Source organism: Festucalex cinctus, chromosome 1, assembly GCF_051991245.1.
Source record: "Festucalex cinctus isolate MCC-2025b chromosome 1, RoL_Fcin_1.0, whole genome shotgun sequence".
In the NCBI taxonomy this organism is placed as follows: Eukaryota; Metazoa; Chordata; class Actinopteri; order Syngnathiformes; family Syngnathidae; genus Festucalex; species Festucalex cinctus.
In genome coordinates, this window is record NC_135411.1 from 10,474,977 (window position 1) to 10,492,986 (window position 18,010).

The window sequence follows — 18,010 nt, forward strand, 5'->3', positions numbered from 1 at the left end:
GGATCACAAACCATAACAGGTGATTCAAACGAGATGGGGCACGCCACCAGACCTCAACGCCGGCCGACATTTTGCGCCTTGGCCCGAGTCCTTTTTTTTGGACTGGTCTGTGAGTGAACCATCACTGAACATGGCTTCCTCAGTTTGATCATGGAGCTAGCAGTGCAGCCTCCCTCTCTCTCTCTCTGTGCTTCCACCTCTTGTTAGCAGCTGTATTGTCGTTCTTTAATTGTGAATGCTTGCTTATGTCGCATTTAGTTAGCCGCAAGTTAATATTCCCAGTGAAGATGATAATTCATGAATGCTTTATTAGCCAGTAGCTCCAGTAGGCACCATGCTCCTGCTTGTGTAGTACATGTGTCCGAGTGCTGCTTGCTTGCTACTGATATGATCATATTGTTGATGTACACACAAGGATGTTGTAATGCTGCTCCTACGATGCCCTCTAACCTTTTTTGTTTTTTGTTTTTGTTTTGTTTTTGTGTCCAACTCATCTGTTTTTCCCCTTCACACACTCGTATCTCTCTGTGACTGACCTGCGCTCATCTGGCTGGGCAGGGTATCGCCCCCAGTGTCATGGCTCCCCTGTCAAAGCGGGCAGCCCTGGAGAAAGCCAACGGGGCCTCTGCTGTGTTTAACGCCGGCATGCTCCAGTACCAACAGGCCCTGGCCAGCATGCCCTTTCAGCAGCAGGCTGCTTTCCTCCCATCAGGTATGCAAAACCCACAAAATTGCCCGCTGATCAGCCGGACCGTAAGGACGGACGGCCTAACCCGGCTCCCGCTTGGCTGGAGTTGGACAGATGGCTGTTCGTAACACATTGGGGATCGTCTGTCCAACGCGTGTCAATTGTTTAACTTTTGGATGGAGGGACGTTATGAAGATAGATAGCTCACTGTTCGCTTTGCATTGCCACTTAGAAGAAGTCACGAAATTCCTACTAATTTCTCGACAAGCACGTGTAAACTGTTTGGTTGGGTTCCACCAAGCGGTACAGTTCACTTCAGGTTCGTGACAGTACAGTTTGAATTTGTAATTTTGTTTTACTGTCATGGTCTGTAAAAGGATGACACTTCAAATATCGACCAAAATAATCGGCCAAATACTACTCTAACCATTTACAACAGTTCCACACAATTAACAATACTTTTATTATTTATTACACATAATCAGTGTTAAAAAAAGAAAAGAAAAATAAACTATCATATCGTACTGCAAGATAATAATACATTCAGCTGGTTTGTAATCTATTAATAAATTTTGACTGACCTATCTGACTTTTGTTGACATTTCCTTTAGCGCAGCACCATCTAATGGATGCATAACGTAACCCCAGCCTCTACTGTAGCGCCTTATATATGGAAAAAGTTTTAAAATATGTCATTCATTGACGGTGCGCCTTATAATGCGGTGCGCCTTATAGTGCGGGAAATACGGTACGTCTAAATATTTGTGGTTTGGTTCAGCGTCCGCAGATTCACCTATGTGTGGATTTTTCTTGAATATTTTTTAAATGTATTATTTTTGTGCAAGATAACAAGTGTTTATTATTATTATTATTATTATTATCATTTATTTTTATTTTTATTTTTTTTTTATTTTTTATTTTTCATTATATTTTTAGATTTTTGTCCCCCAGGAATAGCAGCCGTCAACTGTATATCCATTGTAACGCTACGGAAAATTGTGTCGACCAATCAGTCGATAGTAACATAATATAAATGCAATAACACAACATATGGAACTGAATCAAACCGTCCCGCTTGGTAGAAACGAGACATCCGTTTTCATGAGCTTGTAAAAACTGGATCATTTTTAGTTGCAATACGTGTAAACGAGCCATTGGCTTACTAGTTTGCTGATTGGAATGAATCCCTCACATTTAACGACTGGGGCTTCTGGTGGAGCTGACGTGCTGGATGTGTTGACATCTCATGGTAATCTAACAGGCTGCCGAGTGTGGCTTTCACACATGCACCCAATGTTTTGCTACCTGTAGGTATTGACTTGAAAACATGATTGAGCAAGAGATATTAACCTTCCCCCACCTTATCTCTCCCCCCTCACTCTAACGAACCTTGTGACGGGCTGTTTTGATTTCTCTTCCCCCTATCCAATCCACTTCCTGTTGCACTGCATGATGGGCAGGCTCAATATTGTGCATGACCCCTACAGCCGGCGTTGGTAGGTTCCACTTCTCCTTTTTCAGTTCTGTGTGACTTCCCGTCTGTGGCTCGCATGCGGCACCAAAATGTAACCAGTTGAGCTTGAGTTGTGTGTGTTCAATGTGGCAAAATAAGATGCTGACACCATTTATGGAAATAATACTTTTTGTGTATATTTTAATGCTTTATTTTCCTTGTCGTTCCCATGTATTCATCGGATGTGATGTTTTATTTTGGTGTTTTCTCTGTTGTTGCTTGAGCAACTTAACCCTCTCGTGCTTGTTCTCAACCTTGCTTCTGGCTGGTCACACCTAAGAATGCTTTAACTTAAAGATACGTCTAAAACCATTAAACACCGAGGGAAATCCGTTTGAAACGCCCCACCCCTTATCACCTCTGCTGCAACAACTCAATTTCTAAATATTGCGCCACTTAATTGTTACATTGTCGATACTTCTGTTGTAGTCCCCACAAGATGACTTGAAAAAAAAGGATGAGGCAGCCTGAGCCCACATATCGCTGCATGTCCAAATATGGTCAGCCTCAAAAATATATATATTTTTTTAAATGGATAGTATCGATCAGTTCTTGTTGTTGTTGTTTTTTTATTTGTTTGTTTTTTGCAAATTATTAAGCAATTTAAAGCATTGAAAATGGCTTTTTTGTTTTTTTTGTTTTACAAATTATTAAGCAATTTAAAGCATTGAAAATTGCTTCTTTTTTTTTTTTTTTTTTTTTTTTTTACAAATTATTAATTAACAATTTAAAGCTTTGAAAATATCTTTTTTTAAATACAAATGATTAATATTCACTCCCAGCCATTTTCACAGTATATGGATATTCACATATATTTTTATATTTACGTCTTTGGGACACTTACAACATTTAAAAAAAAACAAAAAAAAACGTATTTACACGTTATTGGGAGCAAATGAGTTAAGCAATTTAAAGCGTTGAAAATAACTTTTTAAATGCAAATCATTAAGCAATTTAAAGTGTTGAAAATATCTTGCGAGCCAATCTAGTACTGTCTGAAACATTTAAACTACGCCCCGCCCTCGCTTTGTGGGAGCCTTGTAGCGTTAATTAAAAGATGTTAGTGTTATTTATAGGTTTTGATGCAGCCTCTCAACTGCAAAGAACAGTTGCAGAAATGGTCGTTATTACACAAACGGCCAGCAGGTGGCAGCAGAGCAAAGGAGATCAACCAGGGCCATCTTAAAAAAAAAACTAAATTACTTACAATTTTGAATAGAAACTGTGAAAACTGATGAAATTTAGCTCTCTTCTAATGCTAATTGCTGCAAAACGGAAGCAGATAGAAAAATACTTTTTTTTTCCTGATGAAAGAAGACACTTTAATCTTTCTTTTGGTAGTTTCCATGCTTTTATAGCGATTGAACACAATATTCTGTGGGCCTTGCAAAATCAGTCAAAATCCAGTAAAACAGCCGGGAGCGAACGGGATTGCGAAATGTGAAAATGGTTGGGAGTGAATGAGTTAAATACCCAATGTGATGGTATCGATATTCGGCCATCCCAAATGTACATTAAATAAATACAAATTTTCAGACCAATTAACTGAAATCGGATGGAATCACTCGTCCATTTTCATCCTCACACTTTGACGGCAGTGAAAGCAAAAGGGGCTGCGTTCAATCGAATCCCTCCAGAATTTCCTGCCTCGCCCTCTCCTGTCTTCCCCTCCTGTCGCGTATGTGCGTGTGCGTGTGTGTGGCTACACTGCTCCTCTGTGTATTTTTTGCTTACATGATTCTCCCCTCCAAAAAAGTTCCCATGATGCACGGTGGTACCCCAGTCACTGTGTCTGCAGCCACCACATCTGCCACAAGCGTTCCCTTCGCAACTGCCTCCACCAATCAGGTTTGCACCTCAACCGCCTCTCTCTCTCTCCCTCTCTCACTACACATGGACGATCAAGGGCGGGTTGCAAAATAGGCGGTACTCCCTCTTGTTGGCCTACACTCGAGTCCAACTTGTGTACATGAGGAAAAGTCGTCTTTCCTTCTTGAGAAACAAATTGTGTTGCATTTGAATGTGTGTCCTCGTTTGTAACTCCCGTTTTTGTCCTTTCCTATTTTGAGGACTCTTCCTTATCAAAGTTGACTACCAACGAATACATGCAATTGGTATGTATGAGGTAGTTGTTGTTGTTTTTTGTTTTTTTTAACCTCCCCGACATTCACCATTCGCACAGCTCGTGCAACAGCTGCTATCTGTGCCCTTTGGTGCTTGGCTTTTTTTTCTTCTTTTTATTTATTTATTTTTTTTATTTGAAAGTTTTCGCCGCAGCTTCCAGCACGTAAATCCCAGCTTTTACCATGTTCCAGCGCGGCAGTGTCAACATTGTTTACGGGCGCATTCCAGTCAGAGTCTGTTATTAAGACGTGTTTGAGGATGAGCCACTTTTTGTGCAATTACGCTGTCGAGTTGTGCAGGTCAACAACATGGAGGACTTATTTGCATGGGGGAGCCAACTCACTGACCCTTCACTGCCTTTATAATAAATAATAATAATAATAATAATAATAATAATAATGCTCTCCCCTTCTTCATGCTGTCCAGATGCGCTGACTCTCACTCGAGCGTAGCTTAATAGCTTTTCTACTGTCGTCTCTATCTTTGTTTGTTTGTTTGTTTGTTTGTTTTTCCAGCTGAGAACTTCTCTTAAAGTGACAGGATGGCGTTAATGTGTGTGCAGGAGGCTACGCAAATGTATTTTGTGTCTGAAGTCGCTCTCAGTTTGATCACGCGTCTGCTTTCTACCCCTCCCCAGATTCCAATAATATCTGCAGATCATCTGAGTAGTCACAAGTACTTGACTCAAATGTAGTTCCTCTCAAGAACAGTGAGTGTCTGTTGAAATTTGTCGCACTTTACACTATTTACAAAAATTGTGGGATATTTGGCTTTCGGCTGAAATTTCAGGATGAACCCAATATGCAACATAAACTTAATTTGACCTCTCAACTTTTGAATGTTCAACCCGTGAATGTGCGCAACTTGATGTAGTCCAGTGCTTCTCAAATAGTGGGGCGGGCCCCCCCAGGGGGGCGCGAGGCTCCATCAAGTGGGGCGCGTTTGACCTTGGGGAAAAATGCTTTTTTATTTTTTATTTGGATTTTTTTTTTTTTTTTTTTACCTGTCCTAGAATAAAGTGCAATTGCACCTCCACTACATTAGGGGGCAGTGGCGCTCTCTTTATTGGCAGAGTGTGCGCAGGGAGCATTCGCTCGGTGGTTTAGGGGTTTTGTTTGAACTGAGCATGCACGCTTTGCACACAGCAAAAAAAAAAAAAAAAAAAAAAATCATCACAAATTATTTTATATATTTTTGTTTTGCAGGTTAAAGATTTTTTTTTAAATATTGCACTCCTGAGTTAATGTTGCTGATCAGTTTGAATGCATTAAAATTGATTGATTTTATGTAATTTTATTTTTCCGTATCATATGGTTTGACATGGTCAGTCAAAAAATGTTTAGAGTTTAATTATGGATTTGATTTGATTTTAGAATTTCAGATGCACTCTAAATATTTTCCGTTACAGTTAATAAAGCTATTCTTTGTTGTAAGTTGGTCCATATTTCTTTCTTTTTTTTATTCTCTTATACGTTAATAAGGATACAGTGTTATGCAGAGGGGTGCTTATAACAATTTTATAGACGCAGGTGGGGGGGGGGGGGGGGGGGGGGGAGATGTTTTCTTCTTACTTGGGGGGGGCTGACAGAAAATAATTGAGAAGCACTGATGTCGTCTAACAAGGAACTGAATGACAAATTTCACGACAGGTGTTTGAGCCACGGAAATTTCCAAGGACGTCTTTCTGTAGTGATGTTACAAAGTGTGCCGAGACTGTGAAGAGTTTTTAATGCAAGGGGCGTTTCCGCCAAGCACATATGGAGGCTTGCTTCATTTAGGGGAGGAGCCAAACGAATTATAATGCCCAAAGCTGTGCCTCGTTACAAATCGCAACAAAATACAGTCAACACATGCATGATCTTCGACAACATGCCAACAGCCAGAGTGGCGAAAAATTTAGCTAGTTAACAGTCAGCCATACACTCACATTTGCTGACTCCAGCAAGCCAAGCCCGTCTTTGAAAGGCACAAGACAATCGCACTCAAACACCTGTTGTGAATTTTGCTATTCAGCTGCTCGTTAACAGCAAGTTGTGCAAAAAGCATTGAAACGTCGGACATTTGCATTCAAGAGCACAGAAAGTCAAAGGAAGTTCACCTGTAAATGTTTTCATGCATTTTGGTTTTATCCTGACAGCCACTTATCCCTAAACCCCTTTTCACACTGCACTCGCGGAACCGGGAAAGAGCCTCACTGCAACGTGCAATGACCAGTTTCCAGCGTGCCCATATTTGGAAGTGCAAATGGAGATTTTGCCACTGTTTAGACCAGAGGTGTCCAAACTTTTTCATTTGAGGGCCACATACAGAAAATCAGAAGGGTCACATAATGTTGTGAAGAGAACTTGTGTTTCGTCCTAAAAAATTTGCATATTTAGAAATATGCTACAGTATATAAACTAATTTATTTGTAATATGGCAGTAGGGTTATTATAGTTTTGGAATTTTTCATTTTAGTTCGTTTTTATTAGTTTTCAGGGTGGTTCGGTTAGTTTTTATTAGTTTAGTTCTTTAAAAAATACTTATATTTAGTTTAGTTTGTTAGTTTCAGTATTATTATTAGTTTGTTTGTTTTTTAAATATGTATTACTTGTGCGCAATATTTAAAAAAACAGCATGGGAGCAATGTCATCTGAAGGTGGTTTTCTATTGGCTGCCCTTAGATGACGTCACTTCTGTGTGACATACTTTCAAACGTCATTATTCCCGTTTATATTTAAAAAAAATCTACGAAAAATCATATTTAAAATCATCCCCAAAGGCTCATGCATTCAATTAATTACCAAAAACTAAAATGAAGGACGTTTGCTATAATTATTGTTAGTTTTAGTTAGTTTTGTAAACATCAAATGTAGTTTCAGTTAATTTTCGCTTTTAACTCATTTGCTCCCAATAACGTGTAAATATGTTTTTTTTATGTTTTAAGTGTCCCAAAGTCGTATTTATACGTTTTTTTGTTGTTGTTTTTATGCTAGAGCAGGGGTGGCAAACTGCGGGCCTCGAGGGCCGGTGTCCTGCAGGTTTTGCAGATTTCCCTACTCGAAGTGCAGCTGATTCCAATTAACAGGCTCGTTATCAGGTTTCTGCAGAGCTTGCTGATGAGCTGATCATGAATCAGCTGTGTTGAAGAAGGGAAATATCCAAAACCAGCAGGACTGCGGCCCTCGAGGACCGGATCTCGCCACCCCTGTGCTAGAGCATACAGAAGGCTTTGATGCAGCCTCTCAACTGCAAAGAACGGTTGCAGAAATGGTAGTTATTACACAAACGGCCAGCAGGTGGCAGCAGAGCAAAGGAGATCAACCAGGGCCATCTAGATAAAAAGCTAAATTACATACAATTTTAAATAGATTTGTGAAAACTGATGAAACTTAGCTCTCTTCTAATGCTAATTGCTGCAAAACGGAAACAAATAGAAACATACTTTTTTTCCTGAAGAAAGAAGAGACTTTAATCTTTCTTCTGATAGGTTCCCTGTTTTTATAGCAATAGAACAAAATATTCTGTGAGCCTTGCAAAATCAGTCAAAATTCAGGAAAACGGCCGGGAGCGAACGGGATTGCGAAATGTGAAAATGGCTGGGAGTGAATGAGTTAATTACCAAAAACTCAAATGAAGGACGTTTGCTATAATTATAGTTAGTTTTGTAAACATCAAATGTAGTTTCAGTTCATTTTTGTTTTTAAAAAGCATTTTTATTTTATTTCGGTAACAATATTGTTTTTTGAATTTTAGTTTTAGTTTTTTCATTTGTTTACTAATCTAAACTAACTAAAATAACCTTTAATGTTATTCTGTTTTTCGATAGCCTCCCTTCTTACTTTGACCATCTCCAAACATTTTTTGTTTTGTTTATTTTATTTGAACTGAGTCAAATTCCATTTTTAGCATGTGTCGCGGGCCACTGAAAAATGGACGGCAGGCCGCAAATGGCCCCCGGGCCGTAGTTTGGACACCACTGGTATAGACCACACCTCCACAGTTTTACCTTCCGTTGTTGTAAAAGAAAGGCCCTGCTAAGTGCAGTGTGAAAAGGGTAGAGTTTTTTATTATTATTTTTTGTGTGTGTGTGTGCATTCACCTTCTAAATAGTTTCTAATCCCCAACCTGTCGTTCCTCCTCTTCCAGATCAAATGAATGTGTTGCTGGCGCCGTCCAAGCCAAAACAGTTCAGCCTTTATTTACATACAACTTCCGAATGTCAAGCAACGGGACTGAGGGAGGGTCTGCCATCTGTCAAAAACACCCCGGGTGCGACCCGTTGCCATCTTCCCGCGTCGAAAAAGCTCGAGAGGCCGTCTCGGTGCCACCGCTGTCCATGTAAATCACAGCACTCGATTGGTTGTAATTCACTTCACCGGACGCAGAGAAGGTCAAAGAGCGACGTTGCGCGAGTCAAAGTACACCTTTGGTACGTCAGGCGACCAAGATTCCTTTTATTCCTTTTCTTTTTCTTTGAATTAATCAGCCATATTTCATCGTTTACACACACAAAAAAAAAAAAAAAAAATGACATGCACCTTGAATTTGAATCGAAATGAGAACGGCACAGCCATTTTGAATGAGGAATGGGCTAAGACGGTGGCGCATGTGCAGTATCGCGAGCGTGTACTAGTCAAACTAGACGAGGGTGGCGGACATATGAATGTTGCGGGTAAACCAACATACCTGTGTACCTTGAAAGCACAGCCAGGCTTGCTCTTCTCACCTTGTCATGTGCCATGGAGGCCATACAGCGCCAACCAGAGTGTTGTCTCAGCAGTGTTATTTGTTTACCGAGGGTAAAAATTGAAACAAAACAAAAAAAAAAAAAAACAAATACATGTTGTATGGCTCTTAATATTGTTTAATTTTTTTTTTTAAATGTTAATAATTTTAGAAGTGGGTTTTGTGCTAATTTTGTGTTCTTTTGAAATGTTTTAATTATGACTTTTAAACGGGGGGAAAAAAAAGTGTAGTTCCTCTTTTCATCGACTAGAGTGCTGTTATATATATTTTTTTGTCTTGTCGGGAATTGTCGCTCAAGTCCATCGACTCTAAAGCCTGTTGATTAAGAGTGACTTGTTGTTACCTGGTCCTCTTTAAAAGAGTGCTGACTGGAAAAGAAGCACTCTTGAGCTGTGTGCTGATGTAGACGAAAAAGGTCTGTTAGGTCATTGTAACCAAAAAAAGAAAAAATACACTTGAATGATTGTTTGTCCAAGTCAAATGTCACCGAGTCAAACTTAACAAATGGCGGAGGTTCCCAACGCACACCTGTGAAAACTGATTATTAGGGCAACACTGATGAGAAAAATGGCAAAATGTCACAAGTTGACGTTTTCAACTTTGGCAAAATTATGACCTTGCTTGTAATCTTACTAATTTATTCTCATCAAGATTTTTATCCACACATTACAGCTATTTCCTCATACATTTTTTTTCCTCATCATATTATGCCGCTTTTGAAAAAAAAAAAAAAATTCACAAAATTCTTGGATTATGACTTTTCTCATACTCATAACTAGGGGTGCATCGATCACAATTTTTCCGGCCGATCACCAATCTTTTAAAAAGTCCGACCTGCCGATCCCGATTTTTTTCATTACAAGCAGCATATACCTTCAGTGTTCCAATCTTGTTTTATAGGAGAATATTGAACAATATCGGCAAAATAAAACAAACGGGTTGTTTTAACTGCACGTGAAGTGGTTCTCTCAAATAAAATGAAAATCCTATTAATCATCTCAACAGTAGAGGACAGTGGCTGACTTTTTCAGACCTCTGAGGAAGGAGATGAGATTGGTGGAAAAGATCGGTTTATTTTTAAGGGGTCGGCCGATCACCGATCTTCCAAAAATAAGGAAATCGGGGCCGATAAATCGGCCGGCCGATCGATCGGTGCACCCCTACTCCTAACTTTACATTTTTTTTCTCATAACATTTAGACTTTTATCCTCATATTACATCTGTTTGATGTATTTTTGTTATTGAAAAAAAAAACATTATTCTCATTCTATTACACCATTTTTGCTTTTTTTTTTAAATGGGGGGGGGGAGACTTTATTCCTGTAACATTTACTTTTTGCTCATGTAATAACTGTCCTTGCAATGATGCAAGGTTAATCTTTGCAATTTTATTCTCATAACCACAAATACTTGTTCCCTCATATTACGAATATCGAATTGTAGACCCAAAAATCACAATCGAATTGAATTGTGAAACAGTCAAAGATTCTCAGCCCTAGTTGTTACCTGAACAACTGTGATGTCATTTTCACTCGACAGCAAGTGGCAAAATGGCCGCCTCCTGATATAGATAAAAACTGCTGTATTTTGCTGCTTAGCTCATATTCCACAAATGTAATATTATCAGAATTACATATTTAGACTAGTGGGGCTACATAGAATATATTGTCAATAATTTTTTTTTAGTTGACTTACGCTTTAAAGTTAACTCATTTACTCCCAATAACGTATAAATCAGTTTTTTTAATGTTCTAAGTGTCCCAAAGACTTATTTATACGTTTTTTTTATACTAGAGCATACAGAAGGCTTTGATGCAGCCTCTCAACTGCAAAGAACGGTTGCAGAAAAGGTAGTTATTACACAAACGGCCAGCAGGTGGCAGCAGAGCAAAGGAGATCAACCAGGGCCATCTAGAAAAAAAGCTAAATTACTTAGAATTTTAAATAGATTTGTGAAAACTGATTAAACTTAGCTCTCTTCTAATGCTAATTGCTACAAAATTGAAACACAGAGAAACATACTTTTTCCTGATGAAAGAAGAGACTTTTATCTTTATTTTGATAGATTCCATGCTTTTATAGCAATAGAACACAAAATTCTGTGGTCCTTGCTAAATCAGTCAAAATCCGGTAAAACTGCCGGGAGCGAACGGGATTGCTTCTGTGAAAATGGCTGGGAGTGAATGAGTTAATAATGTGCAAACATAAAAGTCAGTTTTTTGCCTGACAGTGACGATTAGAAAATTCCTAAACAAAAGTCTCACCAAAAGTATATTTATTAAAATATTGATGATCTTGTCTCAATTGACTGTGTGAAATTCTGGGCATGTTTAGTTGAACACAAACTCAGTTTATTATTCTGGATTATGGATCTGGCTCAAGTGGAAGAATATTTCATTGTTCTTCCTCTCAATGTCTTTTGCTGTCATAAATAGAAGAGCAAAGACATTATTTTGTAGCAAATTGTTATTTTCAGAAGCATTAATAGCTAAACCTCTGGCAACAAAAATGAGTACACCCGTCGAATCATTTTCCCTCCTGAGTGTCATGTGACTCGTCAGTGTTACAAAGTCGCAGGTGTGTTAAGTGAAATTTCTCACGGCACACGCAGTGTTTGGAATCACTGTTCTAGGCTAGCCAAATCCCCGCCCAAAAGTTGTTGGGAACCTCCGCCTTCAGCAAAAACACAATGAGATTAAGACCTTTCCATTTGATTTGATTTTTTTTTTTTTTTTGAAATCACACAAACCAAAAGTTGTTCCAGTATTTGTCGTCGAGGAATCATTTTTGTTTGTCGTGTTGCCACATGCACCGAGGTGTGACCGCGCGTCTTTAGCGATTGTATTGTACCTAACGAAGCCTTAGATGACCATGACTGGGTCGCGGCCCAAACTTGTCAATCACCATGCAGGTAAAGAGCACCAATGATGTTTTTCTAGTTATCCTCACACACCGCTTACGATAACGTTTGTGCTTTCTCCTTCTCTAGATAACAATTCTTCTCTTTGAGATCCATTTAAGAGCTTTTATTATGTATTACTTAAGGATTTGAATCTATTTGAGATGCATAGTTGTAGGGGTTTTGTTTTTCTTTTTTCATCTTTTTTTTGCCTTACTATATTACTATATTACTTGACAGCATCGATATAGCCGTTGTAGATTTTGAGATTGTATGACAGTCATAATTTCTTTTGTCTTCAAACCATTTAAATAACGTATGAAATATTCACGTCATTCATATAGCTGGATGTCTTTTTTTTTTTTTTTTTTTTTTTTTTTTTCAGTTGGTGTTACATTGTATGTTTGTATGTTGATATGCGGAACGGGTTTGGCCGCGGTGGCGGCAACGACCGTTCTCCTTTGTCGACGTGTCAAGATCATATTTGAAAATGTATTGTTATCAATCTATAGATTGTCCATGTTTTAGGGTTAACGTTGTTTTCTACTGTATCCATTTCAAAGAAAAATTGTGTCGTTTGGTTGGAAATATTTCTTAAATTTGCCCTGAATGTCAGGCCAAAATGAGCAGTTGAGATTTTGGGGTGTTTGGATTTATTCTTATTATTATATTATTATTATTATTATTATTGTTTGTTTTGTTTTTTTGGGGTGGGGAGGGGGTGGGGGGTGATTGGTGAGAATCGTAGAGAAGACTTCCCCCTGCTGGTGAAGTCAGAAATGCTGCAGATGATCAGTTCGAACCTAAGGGACGAAGGTTGTGACTTTTTGCACTTCTGTATATAGTCAAATAAACAGAGACAAATGTGTATCATATTGAGATTATTTTGAATAAAAAAAAAAAGATCTATAATTATAAGGAATTTTGTTAGATTAATTTAAATTCAGAAATTAGAAGACCAGCTAAAATTGCTTGCAAAGAAGGGCACTCGTTTCTTGGCCGATGCATTTGGAGAAAGCTATATGCGCTTTTTGTCTTCTTTTTATCGGTGGCTAGTTTTGCCTGGGAATGTTTTTTTGGGGGGGGGGAATAATGGTCCCCCTGTCCTGCTTAATCCACCCCGTCAAATGATCACATTATTTCATTTGTTGGTCACATCGCCGCTCCCACGGTTCACATGATCCAAAAAAAAAAAGAAAACCAAGAAAAAAAAGAAGAAAGAATTGTATTCCATTATGATTTGACTGCATGTAAAACCATGTAAACAAACTATGTAAGGAAAGAGTTCACAATAATCCGTACAGTAGATAACATCCACAGTGTGGGAGAAATAACCCTTTTCCTAAACAACTCATCTTACGCTTTGTGTGATTCAATAGTTTCCGAGCAAATACGTTACTTCAAGAATAATGGAAATATGAGCACTCATCCAACCCAAATAGGTTTTTTCCAGAGCCATATATCTCTTTCCAGTCGACTTCACGTACAGCGAGTTGTGTTGCTCCGCTCTCCACGCTTGTGCGCTCAGCAGGCGAAGGTCCGGCCGGACGCGCCAAATGCACATTTTGGGCAAAGTCAAGTCTTGAAAATGAATGTAAAGCGGCTGCTGTATCGTTGCTATAGAACCAAAGCACCAGATTTCTCCAAAACCAGACGTTCAAGTCCGTCTCTTCCCTGCTGGGGGCACACATACACACACAAACACACACGCCAACGCTTTTTGCCCGCTTTTTACTTGTAAGTGCAACTACCACTTATGTATTCGCTAACAGTTGCCACAAGATGATGTCTGATTTGTTTATGCACACTTGATTGTTGCCATAATTGACTCTTATCTGTATGGATGAAAATAAATAAATAAAATAAACTATTTGATTTGCTCATGCAACATGTGCCTTTCGTGTTATTCTATCATTTTATTTTGTTCTTATTCCACCATTTTTTTGTCCTTCGACAACTTTACATTCCTTGACCGATCCTGTCACATGCATGTGGTGCGGAATTCGGACCCAAACGCAGACAAGACTTTATATACAACTAGACTAGAGTGCAATTTCCGGATAAATTGCGAGGGAATGCTGAAAGCTGAATGCTAATAGATGAATGCTAAGATTTGAATGCATATGAAGTAAATTGAGAGATAAATTATGAATGCACTTTACCAATTGTGCCACCGAGCAGAATCAGACACCTGGTAATGATGATAAGTTATATGTATGGAAGTGGGAGTGGAAAATGATACTTAGAAAAAGTTCAATGTCTGTCCCATTGAAAATGAATGGGGAAAAGTTGATATTACAAGTTAAATTGTGCAAATGCTATAATTAACGTAGAATCAGACGATATATACCCCGGGAGGCGTCAATTTTTTAAACTAGTTGAAATTTGAACAGTGTATATTAGAAGTATTATGTGGGAGTTGTAGTTAATAAAAATCACAATAACATATGTGGGAACGCTGAAGCATTCCCACAAAAAAATACAAAGTAACAACACATATTGTGTACAAGGAACTGGAATCTGTTCTAAAAATAGATCACCAGTGATGGGGCACTGACTTCCTAAGAAGAACTAAAAGGAGAAAAATTTCAATGCTTTTCAAACTTAGCGTACACGTTTCTTAATTTACCAAATATTCTATATTTAAAAAAAAAAATGAAATAAATAAATAGATGTTTATATTTACGTAAACATTACAAACAAAAAGACAAAAATAGCAGCATAACTAAATAATTAAATGGGGTACTCACTATTGGAAATGGGTGGGGGGTATAATTACATTATAGAGTGAATCTGCAATAAGTGAACCATGAAATAGCGAAGGACCACTCTAGTGTATTCCAAAAAAACACGACCATGCAAGTATTTTTGCATTCCAAACTTTCATTCAAGAATTTCCCTCTTTCAAATTTTTCACCCAAAAAAATCCAATGGGATGCTCAATAATTAGTTCCCATTCAAAATGTTAATCTTATTCAATTCACCTTGGGATAAACTTTTACAATTCCCACATAGAAAAAAAAAATCCAAAATTTCCACCAACATATTGTACATTTTTCACCAGCATATTGCACATTTTTCACTAACAAAATTCTCCAGTTTGTTGTATGGTTTCAATTCAAAGTGTTCAGTGGAGAGCAATTCTACATTTTTTTTTTAACCCAAAAATTGCCCATTCATTTCCAATAACAAATTCAACAATTCGTTCCCTAGTCCACATTCAAAATTTTCTTGTCATTCAATTTCAACATTCCCACATACCAAAAATTCCACATTTTCCCACCCACATATTGCACATTTTTCACCTATATAATTTCTCAGAATTCCATATTAAATATTGTTGCATATGTCTTGCAATACCGTTCCACATTTTTCATCAACGTATTGCACATTCTCATTAAAATAAATAAATTCCAAATTCCAAATCATTCAATACCATTTCACATGATCTTTCAACAACATTCCACATCATTCAGTATGATGTCACAATTCTATATTTTTCCTCATTCAACATGATTTCAGCACTCACGCGCACGTTCTCCAGAAATTGCTTGATGTGGTTTTAAATGTAGGGCAGCCAACGCTGTAACGTGCGCGCATGTGAGCAGCATCGCGCGCTGCCTTCGGGGTGACCTCGTGACATTCGTTCTGGACCAGCTCCACGGAGGCTGATGTGTGACAGATGTGCGAGGGTACGCTGATGGTGCCCACGAGACCGCCCGTGATGTTATCTGGGTCGCCACCGAAAAGTGAACCCTCTGATGAACATTGTTATTGAAATGAAACATGTAAAAGAAATACAGTAATACACCACGTGTTTAGATTTAACAAGTAAATAAACTAGGGACACGTCCACATTAAAATTTAGCAGTAATATTGTATTTTACAATTTTAATAATGCGCAGAATTTCACTTTTACTTCATGTAAAAGATGAGATAACTCTTAATTAATATGAAAAGAAAAATGCACTGAGCTGTCACTGTCTTACAAATGCAACTATGCCATCTAGTGGCAGAAAAATGAGCTCAACACAAATCAGTATTACACTGATTTTTTACAGTACATTACATCTTTTTAATTTTAACTCAATTTTATTAATTATGACAATACCGTAACAATGACAAAAAGATGCAGCCATATTTCTATTCGTTTAACATTTTTCCCATTTTATGTTAAAAGTATGAAAACTTCGAAAAATATTTTATTGTGCATTTTATTGTACAATTAGAACAGATAAAATTTGCGATTAATCGTCAGTTAAATACTGAAGTCATGCGATTTAATTACGATTAAAAATTTCAATCGCCTGACACCCCTAAAATAAACAACTTATCCTAAATGCAAAGGGTAAAACAATCTGTTTTAGAAACATTTGATTCCTACAATAAACGTCAATTACTTTCGCACCATAGTAAGCAAACAACAGGGCAGAGAAGTCATTGTTTATGATAACATATTTTCACAGTCGTGGTCTCATGACTTCTGTACTTCCGGAGTAATTGTTTCTTCTTCGTCTTCATAAGAAGAAATAACAAAAATGAAAATAAAGATTCAGTCGAAATGTATTGCACATAAATGTTAAATAAAACAAAAAGCAAATATACTGAACTTTGAAAGCTGAACTGCATTGTCCTTGGACAGTGATTCTTTTGCATACCACTAGAGGGAGTTCCTCACTATTCAATGGCTTGAAACGTGCAAAAAGTCCCGTTTACTCCAGTCAGTCAATAATAGGGGTGTTAAAAAAAAATCGATTCGGCGATATATCGCGATACTACATCGCGCGATTCTCGAATCGATTCAATAAAAAAAAATCGATTATTTTTTATTTTTTTTTAAGAGCTCAGAATTGTTCATTCGGTAGTCTTACCGATTCAACGTCTTATCATCATTGCCTTTTTTTGTTTTTGTTTTTGTTTTTTTTGTTTTTTTTTTGGGGGGGGTGAATCGATTTTTAAACTTCCATTTTTATTGGAAAAATATTCAACAAAACGTCTGACTTCGGGTTAGGATTCACACCTTGAGCATGGAAGAATGTTATATGAACGGAACATTAAGCGTTAATATTTTATTTTAATGGTTTAAACATGAAACAGATTACAACCTCTATAAGACTGAAATTTCAGATAAATAAATAATACATTTTCATATAAATCTTACACTCTACAAGCTTACTGATTAGTATTTTCTAAATTTGAATGAAAAAAAATCTCAACAATCGACTTATAAATTCGTATCGGGATTAATCGGTATCGAATCGAATCGTGACCTGTGAATCGTGATACGAATCGAATCGTCAGGTACGAGGCAATTCACACCCCTAGTCAATAAGATCATCTCCAGGTGGACATAAAAAAATTAGCTACCAAATTTCACAATTCAGACCCATATTCTTCAAACCAACCAAGAAGCTGTCTTATATTGAATGCATGAAGTGCCTTTTTTGGTCACACATTAGTGAATTGTATGGAATAACAAATAAATCGAAAATACAGAATGCCAATGAAGGCATTTTCTCACCTTTCTATCACATTGCTCCCACACACAGTCACACCTTAAAATGGAGTAGTGGATGAATGCAACAAATCCAGTATTCGTTCTCACAATGTGTGAATTATTATTCTCTCTCGCATGCTGTGCCTATGTACATGCTGAGTCAATATGAACTTCACAATATGATCAAGTATGTATCTAGAGTATAGATGTTCACTTGATCTGAACCATTTTAACTAAAAATATGCTGACTAATATTCAGTGATGGGAAGTAAAGAAGTACAAATGGGTCATTCTGGAATTGGTGGACATTTGGGCTTAAAAATTCGTAACTTTTCTGATTTTCTTCTACATATTCATCAGGAATAATAGGTAATAAACTATGAAAGCCTTGATTAGCTCAACTTACGGATCACGACTTGTCTTCTTTCTGCTTCTTTTCATTCAACGCTGAAGAATATTGTTTTATATTGTCGTTTTTTCTTTGACAAAGTTTTTAATCAATATCGGAAGGCGGCCATTTTGCCCCTTGCGGTCAAATGAAAATGACATCACAGTTGCTCA

At 37.6% G+C, this 18,010-nt stretch overlaps 1 protein-coding gene across 18 annotated transcripts in view; it reads left to right on the forward strand.

The window, feature by feature from the left end:
- The window catches only part of mbnl1 (muscleblind-like splicing regulator 1), an 87,486-nt gene extending 73,646 nt beyond the window's left edge, over positions 1-13,840 (forward strand). For 6 of the 18 annotated variants that reach the window (XM_077515428.1, XM_077515426.1, XM_077515425.1 and 3 more), the window contains 6 exons: positions 559-712; positions 2,149-2,184; positions 3,958-4,049; positions 4,271-4,315; positions 4,963-5,034; positions 8,454-13,840. In XM_077515428.1, the coding sequence (XP_077371554.1) occupies positions 559-712; positions 2,149-2,184; positions 3,958-4,049; positions 4,271-4,315; positions 4,963-5,019 (384 nt within the window). In that variant the 3' untranslated portion in view covers positions 5,020-5,034; positions 8,454-13,840. The remainder of the gene's footprint in view (positions 1-558; positions 713-2,148; positions 2,185-3,957; positions 4,050-4,270; positions 4,316-4,962; positions 5,035-8,453) is intronic. The other 12 variants (XM_077515431.1, XM_077515436.1, XM_077515432.1 and 9 more) reach the window with 6 other exon arrangements.
- The last annotated feature ends 4,170 nt before the right edge of the window (positions 13,841-18,010 follow it).